General features: G+C 33.2%; 1 protein-coding gene across 1 annotated transcript; it reads right to left on the bottom strand.

Moving 5' to 3' along the window:
• Positions 1-2024: 2024 nt before the first annotated feature.
• Positions 2025-10203, bottom strand: LOC101889135 (protein obstructor-E). The gene is made up of 4 exons (XM_005186564.4): positions 10009-10203; positions 3074-3268; positions 2800-3003; positions 2025-2735 (listed from the first exon to the last, which is right to left on the bottom strand). The coding sequence occupies exons 1-4, from the start codon at positions 10061-10063 to the stop codon at positions 2479-2481; spliced, it is 711 nt and encodes a 236-aa protein (XP_005186621.1). The 5' UTR covers positions 10064-10203; the 3' UTR covers positions 2025-2478.
• Positions 10204-18371: the final 8168 nt, after the last annotated feature.

The raw sequence follows: 18371 nt of genomic DNA, 5'->3' as shown, positions 1-18371 counted from the left end.
GATAATATAGCACGTTTAAAGTTTATCAGATTTAGTTAACCTTGTGGATTTATATTACCAATTTTATTGCGTATACTTCAAACAATCATTTAGAGTAAAAGCTAATATGGTGATAATTGGTGGTAAGAAATAAGTACACACTCACTTTGGTGGGCCTCTTCTAAGATAATAATGATAATATGCGTTAATCCGGATAAATATATATATATATATATATATATATATATATATATATATATATATATATATATATATATATATATATATATATATATATATATATATATATATAGCACCAACATTGTTGTACCAGGACGAAGATATATATGGAAGCTATATCCATTTTTTTTAGATTAATTTAATTTTGCTATAGATCCTCGCATTCTTGTGGTTTGTGGCTTTAATTTCATATCAAACACCAATGTAAGAAGATTTGTATGTAAGCTTACTTTTAGACAGTTCCTAAAGTAACATTTACATTACTGTACGATTACAAGAATTGAGTCACCCTCTGAGATCACAAAGCTAAAAAAACGTTTAAGCCTAAAAGTCGGCAACAATTATTTTTACAAATGAATATTACTACCGCCAAACCACCCTGTATCTTCATGTCTCAAAATGGTTAGTGAACGCATATGTAACACAGTGTCTGTTCCAGAACTACAAGAATATGAGAGTTTTACAACGATAACCGATTTTTCTCTTATGATATCGAAAAAAATTGCAAATCTAGTAGATTCTTATATATTCTGGAACATAGTACATATTGAAAATAAGGTAGAAACATGACCGAGTGAGCAATATTCAATGTCTCCTTATAAGCTCGTCTTATACACACCGGTATGTTAAGAAGATGATTCGAATGTTATTGGAATTCGGTAATAATTAATTAACGATATTGAAGTGCTACACTTGCAAATCGTACAGTAATTAGCGTCTCGAAAATGTTGGGATTTCCATTCAGTAAGATAAGGTCACACCTAACCTTAAAAAATTTTGCTCAGCTTACATCGTAATCGGTCCTGGCTATAACGAAACAAGGTCCTCCATACATATTTAAGATACAATTCGAGTGTATGGATATGTCCTGATTCGAGGACTGTTTCGATCGGGCATAGTTTGGCGCCGAATCCGGTAATTTAAAGACTCATTAGAATGAAACGTTGAAACTTATCTACCTCATCAAAGTAAAGGGGACCTGAATTACTCTACAATCTGCTTGATACACGTTTCATTTCTGAGGCAATCCAATCTCTGGCTTTTGCTTAAAAATTCTTCCATGCAATACACTCTTTGCTTGGCTATTTCGAATTTGAATGTTCTTCAGAAAGATATTTGCGGAATAACAATAAATGATTTTAATCTCCTCCCCACAGTATATCCATTTTTCTTTAAAGGAACCAATATTTTTAACTTTTCATAATTAGTATTAGATTACTTTTCTACAGTATTTTTCCAAATTCTTTATCACTATTTGAAGTATCTGAATATCCTCCGCGAGAATAACGACATCGTCCACGTTCAACAATAATAATGTAATATTCAGATGCTCTATAATGACTCCTCCAATAACCAATCGTGGCGGACATTACTGTATAGTGCGAAGAGTACAGGTGACAGCAAGCAAACCTATTTCACATCAAATAATCTGATCTGTCCTCTCCAGTTAATACCGCTGCTTTGGTTCTTTGATATATGCTCTCTACCATTTTAACAAGCTTGTATGACATTCCCATTTCATGTAGTTTAGAAATTAATAAACCTCGGAAAATATAAAGTTGACTCTTGAGACTGGGTTGAATATTTCCTCCTGATATTTCAGTAGCATTTGCCGTTTTTCTACCCGCCATACTATTCATAAAAGATATTCCCCTGTAATATAATAGTATCGACTCTATTTCTGAATAAGATCACATGTACTTTATGACATTTCAGACGAATATTTCGAAGTTTTGCTAACAAAATAATACCTTAATATGCCCCATTCTATGGTGTGGTACACAAAAAAAGAAAACAGTTCCATATATATTTTTAAATAGTTTAATAATATTTTTTGTTTATTATTTTGTCTTAAATATATACAACAAAAAGTTTTGATAAGATACACATTCTATACACAAAAATAGATTAAGAAACAAAATTGTTTTTTAAAAAGAGTATTGAAAAATATTTTTGTTTAAGTACAGCACAAGTTGATCAGTCAAAGTTTTAGTTCTTGAGAGTTAAACTTTTTCTTCTACTCTTTTTTATGTTCAACGAATTACTAAATGAATTGTGTGTGCGTGGCGTATATGTACGATATCGTGTGACATCAATAAGGTGGACTATGTATCGTTTTGGGATATTTCATTACAAACTATATAGGAATAACCTAAATGACTACTAAATCTGTGATAAAACGGGCATTTTGTTTTAACACAAAAATAGTCAAACAAACTGATGTTACAGCTCTGCTATAAGAGAGGGAGAACAATCTTCTTATTCTTTCTTTTCATCGGAATCCTTGAACCAATCTTCGCAACCGGGTACATTTTCGGGAGCATCGCACATTTCGGATTCATCGTTGTAAACTTCACCGGCTTGGCAGGCCAAATCGCGGGGATCTTCACCGTTCAAGCAGACATAGAATTTCTGGCAATCGGTGGGATGGGGATATCTGGGGTGGGAAATAACTTGACCGCGGGCATCAGTCTTTGGCTTGTCCTTGGGGCATTGGAAGCCGGTGGCGGACATTTCTGTTGAAGAGAGGATAATGTAATTAGTTTCCGAGGGATAAGCACTTTCATTTTTCTAACTTACTTGGCTTTTCAACACAGTTTTCACGCTTGGCAGTTTCGGGCCAGACACAGGTACCGCTGTATTCATCGAAATGCAAGCCTACGGTACATTTGGTTTCCAAAGCATCACCATCGATACAGTTGAAGAAGATATTGCAGACAGTTTCATCGGGATGGGCAAAGAAACCATTCTTGCGGGGACAGAATTTGGAGGAAATTGGTTCTTCTGTAAAGTCCCAAGAGAGAATTAAGGTTAAAAGAGGGCTCAATATATAACAATTCTCGAAAATACTTACGCAATTCAACACGATCACCACAATCAACATTGAATGGCATATCACATTTGTTGATTTGACGGTTCAATGGATCGAAGACCAAACCATCGGGACACAACTTTTCCTTGGCAACGCCATCATCACATTCATAGTATTTATCACATTGCTTGTCATCGGGGAACTGGCCATTGGGTTTGGGGCATTCGAAAGCGGCATCTGAAAGAAAAGTAAGAGAGAAATTTTATTAACACGATTTCGTTTAACACGGTAACGGCGCCCAATGTGTTTATTCTCTTATGGTCTTAAGGCTTTCCATAAAAATGGAGCTAAATTAAAAATAACCCACTTTTTATGCCATGTGCTAGTATTAATTCTTCCAAATAAACAACTAAATTTCACTTTCTAGCATTTCAATTTCTATTCCGATCAGTAAGGTAGCTGTAGTACATTAACCTCAATTGTAAATACAAAAAATTTTAAATTCAAATCAAGAAAACAAAGTAAAATCAAGGAAATTTTTCCACAACCAATAACCAAATATGTATGGAAGTCGGTCTAATAGAAACGGCAACTACAACAACAACAATTTAATAACAGCACATGTGCACAGGTATTCGTTACCGGGTTTGATGACTAAACCATTCAGTTATTCCGCCTATGCAGGCAGCGCTGGCTTATTGTGTGTCGACTATAATGGAATTCAATTGAAATGGGTATCCGTCTGCCGTCTGCTGTTGCCACAGCAATTAAATGCATTAATCAAATAATTTCTATGCTTTTGAACTTTAAAGAAAAACAATTTCGAAAAATTATCAAAGGTGGGCCATTTTAGCTTTGCTTTGCATGTGCATTCAGATTTAGATAGACAAATACAAATTGCATAATTAGCCTGCTGATGCGATGCTAGCAGCAAATTTGCAGTTTACAGCGATGCATTTGAAGCAGCGACAAAACCAGAAAATAGAAAAAAAACACTCAAATTGTTTTTGTCTGAATGTTTATCTTGAGTGAGTAATTGCAAGTGGTGGTACTCAGTAAAAAAAGGAGTGCAACAAAGAACAGCGGACTAATAAAAAAAGAGGATTTTAACATTTTTTTTAATGAAATAAGTAATTTTTATAAGTCATAAAGACCTTACAGTACGTTTACATATAAAAGGGTTAACCTACTGGATTTGGATTAAAATTGTCATATCCATTACTTATACTTCAAATAAATCCTCTTAAAGTAGGTTAACCCTACAAAATGTTCTAACGTAAACATGGCATTGTAGTCTAATAAAACATAGCCTTAAATCATAATTAAAAACATTCAAGTGTCGAAAAATTCTAGAAAATATTTTTTTCAATTCAAATTGAAAAAATTAAGTTTTTAGAGAAACCTAAAAAATACTTTTAATGAAAAAAAAACTGTAATATACACATTGAACCTTTTCAATTTTAGTAAAATATTTTAAGTTTTTCTTTGTTAAATACGCAACTAAAACAAATTTACAAGTCTTTTCTGGACGAAACTTTACAGATCAATTCAGCTGGTTAGGAAATCGATATTAAAAATCGATGAAATTTGAATGAATTGTAAAAAATTATCTATGGCATTAAAGTATATATTTGGCCCTCTAGGACTACTAAGTCGCTAGTATTAATGTCTCTATTGACTCACTAGTTCCAATGTCTCAATAAGCCCCCGTAAGAACTGCTGACTTACTACTGTCAATGTCACTAGTGAATTCTGAATGACAAACTCATACAGAGTGTCAATAGCTTGTCTAAACTTGGTCAGTAGAACTAGTGACAAAGTCAATAGCAGCCATTATTGATTGAATGTTGTCAATTCCTGCAGGGGAGTTTGACAGATTAAACACCAGAAACCTAGTACACGTTTACATTGAGCAATTTACTTTGATAATTGTTCTATCACAATACAATCATGTTAACACAGCGTATTTTTCGGTGTTGCCCATGGTAGAAGAATATAGGTAGACACATCGACACAGCTGCTGGGACAGTGAACTGTCAAACCAATATTGGAATGGAAAATGTTGAATGAAAAATTATTTAAATTTGTAAAAATTGTTGAAAGACGCGAATTATAATAGCCTCCGAATGACGTCGAATAAAAAAACATATAAAAATCCACTTATATTTGAAAAAATATTTAAAATTTTTTGACATATCAATGTTCCCAAGCGTTTATGCATCTACCTGTATTTTTCTACCATGGGTGTTGTCCATCTTTTCAAGCAATTAAGACAGACATTCATCGTCAACACTATCTTACAATATAAAAGGTTACCAAATAATCTAGATAGTTAGAAATTTTGAGAAAAAAATCTATCTTCTACCTTTATACTATTCTAAATTAAAATATTTAAAAAATGCATTTCCCAATTTCCATTTTAACAAATATCTGATGGCACAACCTAAACACGATTTCTTTGTTTTGGTTTTCTCAAAAAAAAAAATGTTTTACACAAAACAAAAATAGTAGTTGTGTTCCAGAACCTGCAAATTAGTACTAATTAGCACTAATTCTGCAACAACGCGTTCCCGTACTCCAAAAACTAGCAAAACTTGCAGCTCTCTCGAGAAAAAAATGGCGCTGAATGGTGCACATTTCTGCTTGTTTTAGCTACATGAATTTGGCCGAGCAGAAATGTGCATATTGTAAATTTGACATTTAATTGGCAGGGCTAACAAGGTTGAAAAATGTATTGATACATTTCAGTAAAGAAAATGATCAACTTGAAAACTAAAGGAAAAACTAATATTTGTCGTGCAAAAAACAAAAAGAGAAAATATGGAGCAAGTGATGTATTCACTTTTGGATGATTCCAGCTGTGAAGAGGACTGGCTGAATGAGGAATCAGATTATTAATTATTATTATAAATTATTAATTTTAACTTATCGTCTTCAATATTCATTTTTTAAATGTTGGCGCTCTTTTCAGTAAGGTTTCCCCAGTCCGATTTAGGCTGTTTACTTTTGGAATTTTGAATTTTGACATTTTATCGCATTTCTGCTAATTTTCCGTTCCCTTATTTTTTGAGCAAACCTAAATGAGAATGACATTTCGAACTGTTCTCTCTTCTGCTAGTTTTACTACTAAAAAAGTACTGGAACACAACTAGTATCAGTTCAATTGTTGCTGCAGGCCTTTTGCTATGTCTACATGAAACAGAATGCATGCGAAATGTCTGCGTCAACGGCATCCACCGCAAAAACCAGTTTAAATGTTAATTTAACATTAACAGTAAATATTTGAACTGTGGCATTTCTGGATCTCCAGAAATGTGAATGCATAAAACCAGTCAATAGGATGACAACTCATAATACTTTTACTTTCAAATGGTTAACTGGCCGGCGGCATGACAACACTTGGTAATGTTTGACATTTGCTGGGTGTGGTGGTAAGGTAATTGCACGCAATTTGAAAACTATTTCACACAACTTAACCCTTAGGCCAATTCAATTGCAGGCAGATTTTTATAGATATATATAGATATAGATTGTCCAATGTTGCTTTAAGCATATGTATAGACAAATAGGCGACTGCTGGCATGCTTGAGGGTTAAACATCAATAAATAAATTATGACTGGAAAATTTCTTACATTATCTGCATTAATTTGCCCGGCTTTATCATTTTTTTTTGTTATTTTTAATTGGGGAATTTTGTCTATGACTTGAAGTTCAGGTTATGAAATTGAAAAGTTTGTGTGTGTGTGCGCGCGTTTTTCTGTTTGGTCTGGGTGAATGGCTGGCAAAAAATAGTTTGCTTGGTTGATTTTGGGGCCAATGCCAAAATGTTTAACATATTTATTTGTTTTAATTTATTAATAAATGTTAAAATATACAAAAAAAGAAGACGCTATGAATTCAAGTTTAACTTTGAGAAAAATTGTATGCAAATACACTTTGTGATGCTGCCAAACGACATTAGCCGGTTTTGTTTTGATTAAATCGCTCAGAGTTAAGAATCTTGAAACTTTCAGTTTCAGAAATAGAATTTTAGCAAATTGTCGTCATATGGCTTAATACTAGTCGGTTTTTTGACCACAATAAAAAATTTATGCATGTTTTAGCTTTCGATTTCATTAATTAGTATCGGAATATTTTTATAAGAGTTGATTTTATGCAAAAATGTTGTGGCTTTTATATGTTTGCCATATATTTTTGCCTAAAAAATCCACACATGTTCTTAAACGATAATCTGGCACCATAAACATGCGTTCTAGGAATATGCGTCATTTAGCTGACGTAGGTCTACTAAAATGTAAATTTAATAAGGCAGTTTATTAAAATATTTTTGTGTAAACATAAAAAAGAGTTCGTTTAGCAAAAACTATGTAAAAATTTGGATTTCAGATAGAATCTTGAGTTGGTAAGTTATTATTGGGGATGTATATTGTGATACTTGAACGACATTTTAGTAGTGAAATACTTGAGTAAAATATATATGTCCTTTTTCGATCACAGCGAGCCCTATTTCCATCGGAAATAATTTAACAAAAAGTATTTTTTTGTTGGGTAATAATATATAAAATTAAATTTGCAGTAAAAATTCATCCATACAGTATTATAATTTTTCTATAAAAGTCAATGTAAACAAAGGAAATAAAAAAACATATGCAAGTGTGTGACAACAAGAATTATGAATCATATGTAAAATGGGAATTTTGATATGGATAATAAAGGTGACAGCACATATGTCACAGGATCGTGTGGGTCACAGTAAAAACTACCATTGGGATTGAAAACCCCTCATATTGTCAAAGTGTTTTGTTTACATATTTATCCATTTAATTCACAATGGCCTACATTTTGACAATATGGGAGAAGTCAGCTGGTCTTATCGGATGAACTAATAGGTAGGTAATGGTATCTTATTTGATGTTGCATTTGATTAATCAATTAATACAATGTTTATAATAGACCTTTTTCATGGGTTTTCTCTATTGTGATGATTTATTTGATGTATAAGCAATGGAACTAGCAATTAAAATTCACTGACCGTACTAAATTCAGCCAACTTTAAAGTCAACATACTAGTCAACCAGAAGCTTATTGGGCGTCTAGATACAAAATTTTATCCGGATTAACCCACATTATCAGGATTTATTGCTTAATCTGGATCTATTCAAGCAGAACTGGATTTATTTTAAATCTGGAGCGAAATTCTCATACTAATTATATGCAACTGTGTTTTTTACTTAAAAAAGCATCACGTGATGGGCACTGCCAAAAATATCAACTGTTTTCGCAAAGCGTTTGTTTACAACGAATAACAGAACAAAATGAAATACAAATTAAAGAAAAATGTAGAAAGTAATTTACTATTATTTTAAATAAAACAATTTATCTATTTTTCTATTTTTAAAGAAAAAGTAGCAAATTGAAGATAAACGTGGGTCAACACAAGAGAAGAAATATTGCTGTCACTGTGGGACGAAAGTGTTGAAAAAATAACACTACGTTTACATATAAATGGGCTCCATTTTTATACACTCCACCATTCTATGGAGGATATATTAACTTTGTCATTCCGTTTGTAACTCCTCAAAATATTTATAATAGACCCTACAAAGTATATATATTCTGGATCAGTGTAAAATTCTGAGACGATCTAGCGTTGTCCGTCTGTCTGTTGTAATGACGCTATCTTTCGAACGAATTGAGATAGAAGGCTAACATTTTGCATACATGTTCGTAAAGGGACCATGTCGGTTCACGTTTTCGTATAGCCCCCATATAACGGTACCTCCCGATATTTGGTATTTTCATGAATATAGCGACAGTATTTACCGGATTATGATTTGTGCGACATTATCCATCGGAATCGTAACAAATTTGGTATCTGAAGTTTGTAATGGGTTCTGCAGTCTATGACAAAAAATGTCGTAAGCAGGTCCACGTCTTCGTATAGTCTACATATAACAGTTTTCATTTAAGTGGTAATTTCCTAAAGTTTTTTGAATGTTTTCAAGGTCCTCTTCTTTTTTACTTGTTTTATTTTCTTTTGTGTGTATTCGTAACCAAAGATCTTCTGACAACTTATAACATTTTGGAGTGTATCTAAACAAACTAGATTAACCCAATGGATCTAATAAACCCTGTGGATTAATCTGCAATAGTATAAACGCGCTATTGCTCTAAATTTGTATAGAAAGAGTTTTAAAGAGAAAAATGTTTTGAAACATGGTAAAAATTCGGTCGTTTCTATTTGACTGTCTTTCAACATTCAATCCGTGGTAGAATTAAGAAGGTAAAGTCATACAATCATATGATTACAATTTTTTTCAAAATTATTCCTTTGACAACATCTCATTGTCCAAATTTATATTTGCAAATCCATTGTACACACACAAATCAGAGATGGGAACCTGTTTTTATGTGCATATATTTTTGAATAAAATCAGAAAAAAAATCCAAAAAATATCATAACTACTATGGAATTGATTCAGAGTTGGTGTTTTCTGGGCTCTGGGATCAAAAGGTTACCATTTTTTGGGTAAAAATTTAAAAATTATCCATTGCAAAGAAAGGTATTAAAATGGAACATTTCGAAGGTATATAACTCATTACATTTGTGTGCGATCAAAAATACGACTTAAAAATTATTCCACGGTTATAATACAACTGATCCATGTGAATACCAGTTTGAGCCCATTGCCCAAATCCCTTTTTCCTGTCAGGCTTCCTCACTTTTAATGCACTTTTAAACATTTCATATATTTTCTTCCTCCTCAATTAGACGATTTATTTATTTCACAATTTCTTGTTGGCACTTTCCGCAGACCACATTTTTTCAAACCAAATATAAATTAGCTGAAGCTGCTACACTTGTGGCCCAGCCATAATTTCTGTCAATGTTTTTTCAATAAGTTTTTTTTTCTTTGATTTTTTTTTTAACACATCACAAAACAAACCAAATGTTGTAAAATTTTGTAACACTCACTTGCAGATGCAACGCACAAAGCGGCCACAATGGTACACACAACGAATTGCTTCATTTTGTTTTTGTCTCTATTTTTTTTTTCTGGCGGTGTATGTCCTTAAAAATAATCCACACAACACTGGAGAAACTTGTCGGGCGTATCAGTTTATATAGACGACGTCTGGACTGAACGCTGGTTTGACTGAAACTATCGTTGGAACGCTAGCAACTCTTTCTTTTGAAGAATAACAACGTAGCTGAATTTTTGCGGCGTCGGCTGCTGCTGCTGTTGGCAGTGAGGTGTAAGTTGCCATTACGGTACGCGTGCGCATGCGCATACTAAAGCAAACCGATAACCCCGCAAGGGGGTTTAATTGCCGGGCTATACGGTTGTCTGAGCTGTCTTTCTGCTCGTACGCCATCGCTGTCTGATGATCACCGGTGTTGTGTTATTGCGGTTTATTTTTTGTGTTGTTTTTGTTTTTTATTCTGCTTAGCTTCTGCCTTGCCTTACTAGTTTTATTTTATTTCTGGGTAGGGAGTTTTGGTTTTCAGAAACTTGGGGCCAGGGGTCCAATGCACACGACATCTTTGTACTGAAGTGTTAACATCAACGAGCGTGCTAAACATGCTTTGCTTAAAAAAACAAAATCATTGAGAGGGAGACAAAATTTGAGCAAAAAAAAGTGATCAAATCAAAAGGCTTTAACTGAAAATATGCACATTTTTATAAAGGTTTTTTTATGTAGGCACTTATAAAATATACAAATACCACAATTTTGCCATGTGGGTATACTGCTTTTAGTGATATGTGCAAACATATGTTTTCTGAAGTTTATTTAAGTTCACCGATCATATTTTTGTTGACATTTTCGAATTTTGATTTTTTATATGAAATTTACCTAAAGGAAATTCAAAGTCTTATGAAAATTTGTAGTTACTAAAGATTAAAGAGCTTAAATGTGTATGGAGTATGCCTGTTGTTTTTTCATATCTGCATTTGGTCCTACTTGTATGCATGAAAATTCTTTCTGTTGTCGTTGAAAGAAGGATTTTTAAAGTTTTATCCACTACTTAACTGAAAGTTGAACATCTGGATTTAAAAAAAATATATATTTAAAGATTAAACAAGTAAAAAAGCATTAAGTTCGGCCGGGCTGGACTTTGAATACCCTCCACCATTTGGAACGAATTTGGAAATTAAAAAAAAAATAATAAATTCCGTTAAAAATTCTGTTGAAATCTTTACAAGTTAAAAAGCAGTAAGTTCGGCCGGGCCGAACTTTGAATACCCTCCACCTTTTGGAACTAATTTGAAAATTTTCAAAAAATAAAATCCGTTAAATATTATGTTAAAATCTTAAAAATGCCGAATATAGCCGATATATTAGGGTCTCTACGACGTGAATCTACATAGGCTTTGTTTGTCATAAGTCATTACCATATTCAAATTCGAAACTTGAAATAATGTAGCTAAAATCATCAAAATACCCTACATAGGGAGGTACCGTTACATCAGAGCTATACGAAGACCTGGACTTGCATAGACAATTTTCTGTTACAGCCTGTAGCAACCATTACGAACTTTAAATACGACATCTCAAACAATTTCGGTGAGTATTGTTCATAAAATCGTCAAAATACCGAATATATTTTCTGTCTTAGGCTATAGTATCTATTACGAACTTCCAATACCAAATTTCAAACGATTCCGGTGAATAATGTCGCTAAAATTATCAAAGTACCGAATATCGGGAGGCACTGTTATATGGGGGCTATACGCAAACATGGACCTATACATAAAATGTTCCGTCACCGGAGCTAGAACCCATTATTACCTACATATACTAATTTTAAGAAAAATTCTTGGAAAAATCATGAAAATGCCGAATATGGGGAGGTACCTTTATGTGGGAGCTATACGAAAACGTGGACCTATACATACAATGTTCCGCCACCGGAGTTAAACTCATTATGACCAACAAATATCAATTTTTAGACAAATTCGTGGAAAAATGTACCAAAATCATCAAAATACCTAATATCGTGAGGTACCATTATATGGGGACTATACCAAAACGTGGACTTATACATACAATGTTTCGCCACACGAGCTACAACCCATTATGACCAACAAATACCAATTTTTAGACAAATCCGTGAAAAAAAAAAATGTGGCAAAATTTATCAAAATACCGATTATCGGGAGGTACAGTTACATGTCGGCTATATGAAAACGTGGACCTATACATACAATGTTCCGCCACCGGAGCTAGAACCCGTTAGAAACAATAAATACCAATTTTTATACAAATCCCTGGAAAAATGTGGTAAAAATCAATAAAATACCGAATATCGGGAGGTAACGTTATAAGGGAGCTAGACACAATACAAATGGTTATGGTTATATATTTTGAAGCTCTACGTAAAATAACGTGGGCTGTATCGTAATTTCAACAGACAGGATTTCCGAATTCCAAAAAAAAGGGCTCAAATCGCTTGCGAGGGAAATAGAAATAAGTAAGAAATTTGCCCGACAAGAATTGGCAAACTTTTAGTACAACTTTTGCGTTATCAGTTTTTTTTTTTGCAACAGTAATATTTTTTCATTAATTTTTCAAATTTAAGGTTAAAACGACAGGCCAATACTTGACACGAATTTGACGTAACCGATTTTCCCTTTATGATAACGAAACTCATTGCAAAACTAGTAGATTTTTGCAGGTTCTGGAACATAACATATATTAGTTTTCTCTTCACTAAAAGGGTAAGTGTGTCTAAGTTCGGCATGTCCCAGTAGTCGGCACTTTTTTTAAGCTCAAATAAATGAAATAATGTAAACAGAAATTGTTGTTTTCTTCGATTATAATTTCAGCTATCTTTGTGTACAATTTCGCTAAGAAAAGATAATAATCTATTAAAAATTAAATTTTTGTCTGTGAAGTTCCTCAGCATGAAATGGACAATCTATATTCTTAAGAAAAGTACAATAAAGACAACATATAATATTTTAATAAATGATTTTTTTTATTATTATTAATTAACCTTAAAACAAATCGGTATGCCGACTGTTGGAACACCTCATACCAACAATTGGCAAGTGGTGCCTACTACTGACAAAAAAAAAAAAAACATTATTTGAATAAAACTCCAAATTTATGAAATTTAATTAAGTGTAATTAAAACTTTCTTTATTATTGCAAAAACTATACAAAATCTCGAATCTGAATAAAATAACTTTATAATAATTGAAATGTTCCACTCAAAATGGTGAACGATGGAAAACGCGTAAATCCTAAAAGTTTAGAATAATTTTTGTATTAAAAATATTAAATTTGTCAAATTTGCTAAAAAAAAAATTATATTATTAGAACCTCCAATTGGCGTCGTATAACAAAACTTATAAAAATTTAATTATTTTTGAAGAAACATTTAAAAAAATTGACATATCAATGTTGATATATCTACCATGAGTGTATCTAAACAGAAGGTCAACCCGCTAAATCTATTAAAATGTGCTATAATATTGAATATGCCAATGATTACTTTCAACACCACGATGACGATATACGTTCCACCTTCTTTTATTTTTAATAAGCATCCCCCTTCATCGCTTTGCTGACCCCTTATATTGTCTTAGTACGACGGGCAAAAAAAGATCCTTAATAATTGGTTTTTATCATGGCTGCCGTGGTGCCTTCGGTGCTGTAATTACAGATGAAGAGTTAATTTAGAGAATTTGTGCTTCCAAAAACAATTTTACCCTACAAGTCTGAAGATACACCTGACTCTTGGAAAATATCTCAGCATATGTTCTGACAAATTTAACCGAAAATGTTATCGTAGAAATAGGGAGTTCTATTAAAACCTGTAGCCAGTGGCTAGATACCCTTTAAATACCCGAATCCATGGGTCCATATAAATTGTCTTTGCCCTGGAGCTGGATTCTTGTTCTATGAAATGAATAATATTTCCTTTATAAAATTTTTCATTTGACATTTCTTTCCTTTATAAAAGTTTTCATGTCACATTTTCATAGAACAAGAATTGAGGCCCTGATCTCTCTTATTTGCTGAATGCAGTCGAATCAATTTCAACATGTGTATAAAATTATTAAAAAAAAAAATGAAATTGGAAGTGCAGTTTTCATTTTATTTTGCAATCCAACTGAAAATTTCATTAGAAAATAACAAGACTCTAATACTTTGTAATCAAAACTTTGATGAACTTTACAGCTCTGTGTTCCCAGCATAATAAAATAATGTTAGATTCAATTGAAAGGTGTTTGCAAATTAATATTCCATTGGCATTTTCAAAGAAATATTTAAAATGCATTAAACGTTTTGCTGTGGTGCGATGGGGTAATTAAATACCGAAAAGTGTAACAGCGTTTTTTGTGTCAGCATTTCTTCTTTCTCTGACAGTGTGGTGTTGTAGGGAATTTCTTATTAGATTTTCGTTGAATTGATTTTCTTTCTCTTTTTGTTGGAGTGCTTATGTAAAATGCCAGGGCCCGTTTTATAACCGTTGATGGTATAATAACTATTTGCTGCAATTAACGCTTTATGATGGAGAAAATTAGTTGTTCGGAAACGTTTTTTGTTATATACCATTCTCCAAAGGGCCAGAGTGGACATTTAAGCTTGGGCATTGAAGTGTTAAAATGTTTTATCTGTCCCAAAACCTGCAAGAACCAACAACTTTTGCAACTTTTTTCAATATTATAAATGGAAAATAGGTTATCGTAATAAAAAGTTTTACATTTTTGCAGTTCTGGAACAGACGTTTTTATACTCACAACCATATGGCTACAGAGGGTATATACAATTTAATACGGTCAAAGCGTGCCTAGTCGAAATAACGGTTTTTGTCCCTAGGTCTCTTTGGACCAAATCCGTTTCAGAACATCTAGCGATTTCCGTCCGTCAGTCTGTCTGTCTGGCTGGTGCGCACGATAACTCTCGAAGGGAGTATCCGATTTGGTCCAATCTGGGTATATCGTTATATATTTTTGTCAAACTTAGATCGAGTTCGATAATGGGCAATACTCCTTCTGGTTCCTTCATCACAAAAGGTCGAAATTTCCAAAACATATATTTGTTATACAGAAAGAGAAAGGATAATCCGATGTTGCTCCATCTTTGCCAGGTCAGGTGTGAAAATTGACAATATCGGTCCACTCCATCAAGTACATCCCCTCAAATGGTGAAATTTATGAATAATTACAACTCTCATAAAATGTGATTTAAGAGTCCGATTGACTTCAAATTTCACAAATCCCAATATTCATATTAACCCAAGGTCTGGTACCAAGTCCACTCTTTCTGGTACATCCCCCACAAAGGGTCAAATTAAAAAAATATATATTTTCTGCACAGAAAGAGAGGCAATAATCCGATTTTGCTCCAACTTTGCAAATCCTAATATTTACATCAGTTCTAGGTCAGGTGAAAAAATGGATAATATCGGTCAACTCCATCAAGTGCCCTCCCCACAAAGGGTAAACATTTTGAATAATTATAACCCTTAAAAAATGTGATAAAATCCGATTGTCTTAAAATGTAACACATCTCAATATTTTTTATAAACACAAGATCTGGTATTAGGATGTAATTTATCGGCCCACTCCATCTGGTACCTCTCCCACAAAAGGTCGAAATATGAGCTCAATCATAAAACGCGAAATTAATATGCGATTTCACTTAGACTTGGCACATCTGAATATTTCCATCAACACAAGATATGTTATAAAAACGGTGGAGATCGGACCATTCCTTCTGGTACTTCCCCCACAAAGGGTCAACATTTTAAATACCCATGAGGGTCATAAAACGCGATATAAGCATTAGGTTATCTTTATATTTCACACATTCCATAATTTCTACTAATACAAGATCTGTTGTGAATATGGAATATATCGGTCCACTCTTTTCGGTACCTCCCCCCACAAAGGATCAAAATTTTGAATATCTATGCAGCTCATAAAACGTGAAATTAACATCCGATTTCATTCAGACTTGGTACATCTCAACATTTCCATCTACACAAGATCTATTATAGAGATCAGACCATTTCTTCTGGTGCCTCCCCCACACAGGGTTCAAGATTTCGAAAAGCAAAACGCTCAAAGACAACGAAATAAGCATCCAACTCTCTTCAGATTTTACACATATAGTACAAGTATGTACTTGCGTACCTCTTCTGGTACCTCACTCACAAAGGGTCACAATTTTCAATAAATTTATTTGTCAAAATTTGCGAAACAAGTCAATGATTCTTTACAACTCCCATAAAATTGGATATAAATGTTCGATTTTCTTGTAATTTTGCCGATGCCAATATTTTATCTGTATTAGATGAAGGAAATACCGTTATTTGGTGGCTATACGGAAACGTGGACCTGCATAGTCAATTTTCTGTTATAGTTGCAGTAAACATTAGGAACTTGAAATACGAAACTTGAAAAAATTCCGGTTACGAATGCCGCTAAAATCATCAAAATACCGAATTTAGGGAAGTAACGTTATATGGAGGCAGACAGACGGACATCGCTCAATCGATATACAATTTTATGCTGATCAAGAATATGTAAACCTTGTGGGGTCAAAAATGTATATTTCGTAGTGTTATAAACGCAATAACAAACTTAATATACCCTCCATACTATAGTGGAGGGTACTATGGCTGAGGGTATACATCTGTAGGCAGAACCTGATGACTGATATTTTTTAACTTGTTTTGATAACATTTATCGTCAACAGAATTTTTTTTTTTTTTTTGGGAATATTGAGATTTTCTTATCCACAATTGTAAGGATGTAGCGTATCGAATGATCGGCACAAAATTTGTCTTAAAAGTTTTGAAAATTACAAATAAAACAAACAAAAAACGTGTTCTTTGTTGCAAATTTATAATATATACATATGGTGATATAATTTCTTAATTGGTTAAACGTTCTTGTCTTTGCCAACGACAGCGGCAACAATGAAATTTTGCTGACCGAATTCTAAGAACATTAAATGCAAATGAATTTCGTAAGAGGGTATATTTTTGTATCCCATAATGTGTATTTATAATGGAGACGATTGGTAACAGGCTTCATTAAGAGGTAAACAAGAAACGATAATTAATTGTGGTTTTCATAACGAGAACAAAATATGTACTACTAAATCCCATTAATAAAGATGGTCCAGAGAATATTTCAAAATCTTTGCCTGAAACAATAGTAAATCTGTACCAATGAATCAGAGAAATACCCTCTCTTTGTCTCTGTCTCTCATACAAGAAACAGCTGTTTATCTAAAGGCTCTATCAGACTATATTTTTTTATACCCTCCACCATACATACTACAGAGGTTATATTAAGCTCGCCATTCCGTTTGTAACTCATCGAAATAATAATTTTAGACATAACAAAGTATATATATTCTTGATCAGCGTAAAATTCTATGACGATTTAGCCCTGTCCGTCCGTCTGGTATAATCACGCTAGAGTCAAAACAAATAAAGATAGCAAGCTATAATTCTACATAGATCACTCTTTTGTCTGCAGGCAGGTTAAGTTCAAAGATGGGCTATATCGGTCTCCACATAACAGTACCTCCGATGTTTGGTATTTTGATGATTGTAGCCAAATTTTTCAATGACATTGCCTGACAATCCACAAAAGGAGTTTCCTCTGAGTAGTTTATCCCCTAGAAGAGTATTGTCTACATAGGTTTACGATATCGTATATCCCCCATATTCGGTATATTGATGATTTTAGCTATATTTTTCAATGGAATTGTCTAAAAATCCATACTAAAAGTTCCTTCTAAGCACTGGAAGAGAAATGTCCACATAGGTCCACGATATCGTATAGCCCACATATAATGGTACCTCCCAATATTCGATATTTTTATGATATTAGCGACATTATTCACCGGATTTGTTTACAATTTCGTATTTAGAATTCCTAATGGGTACTACAGCCTATGACAAAAAAATGGCGTATGCAGGCCCACGTCTTCGTATAGCCTCCATATAACGGTACCTCCGAAACTTCGGTATTGTGATGATTTAGCGACATTATTCGCCAGATTTTTTTTTTTAAATTTTGTATTTAGAGTTCGTAGTGGGAACTACAGTCTATGACAGAAAATTGCAGGTCCAGGTCTTTGTATAGGGCTCATACCTCCCTAAATTCTGTATTTTGACGATTTTAGGTACAATATTCGCCGAAATTGTTTGAAATTTCGTATTTGAAGTTCCTAATAGGTATATAGTCCCGATATAACGGTACCTCCCTATATTCGGTATTTTGATGATTTTAGCTACATTATTCACCGGATTTTTTCAAGTTTGGTATTTGAATATTTAATGGCTTATGACAAAATTTGCCTATG

This window comes from Musca domestica, unplaced genomic scaffold, assembly GCF_030504385.1.
Source record: "Musca domestica strain aabys unplaced genomic scaffold, Musca_domestica.polishedcontigs.V.1.1 14, whole genome shotgun sequence".
Lineage (NCBI taxonomy): Eukaryota > Metazoa > Arthropoda > Insecta > Diptera > Muscidae > Musca > Musca domestica.
The sequence above is the reverse complement of the archived record's forward strand: the minus strand, read 5'-3'. Positions and strand labels throughout refer to the sequence as shown.

Coding starts and splice junctions, on each gene's coding strand:
- LOC101889135 (XM_005186564.4), bottom strand. CDS start 10,063: ATGAAGCAATTCGTTGTGTGTACCATTGTGGCCGCTTTGTGCGTTGCA. Junction 3,269..10,008: donor TTTGTGCGTTGCATCTGCAA/GTGAGTGTTACA, acceptor CTTTTCTTTCAG/ATGCCGCTTTCGAATGCCCC. Junction 2,736..2,799: donor AAACTGTGTTGAAAAGCCAA/GTAAGTTAGAAA, acceptor TCTCTTCAACAG/AAATGTCCGCCACCGGCTTC.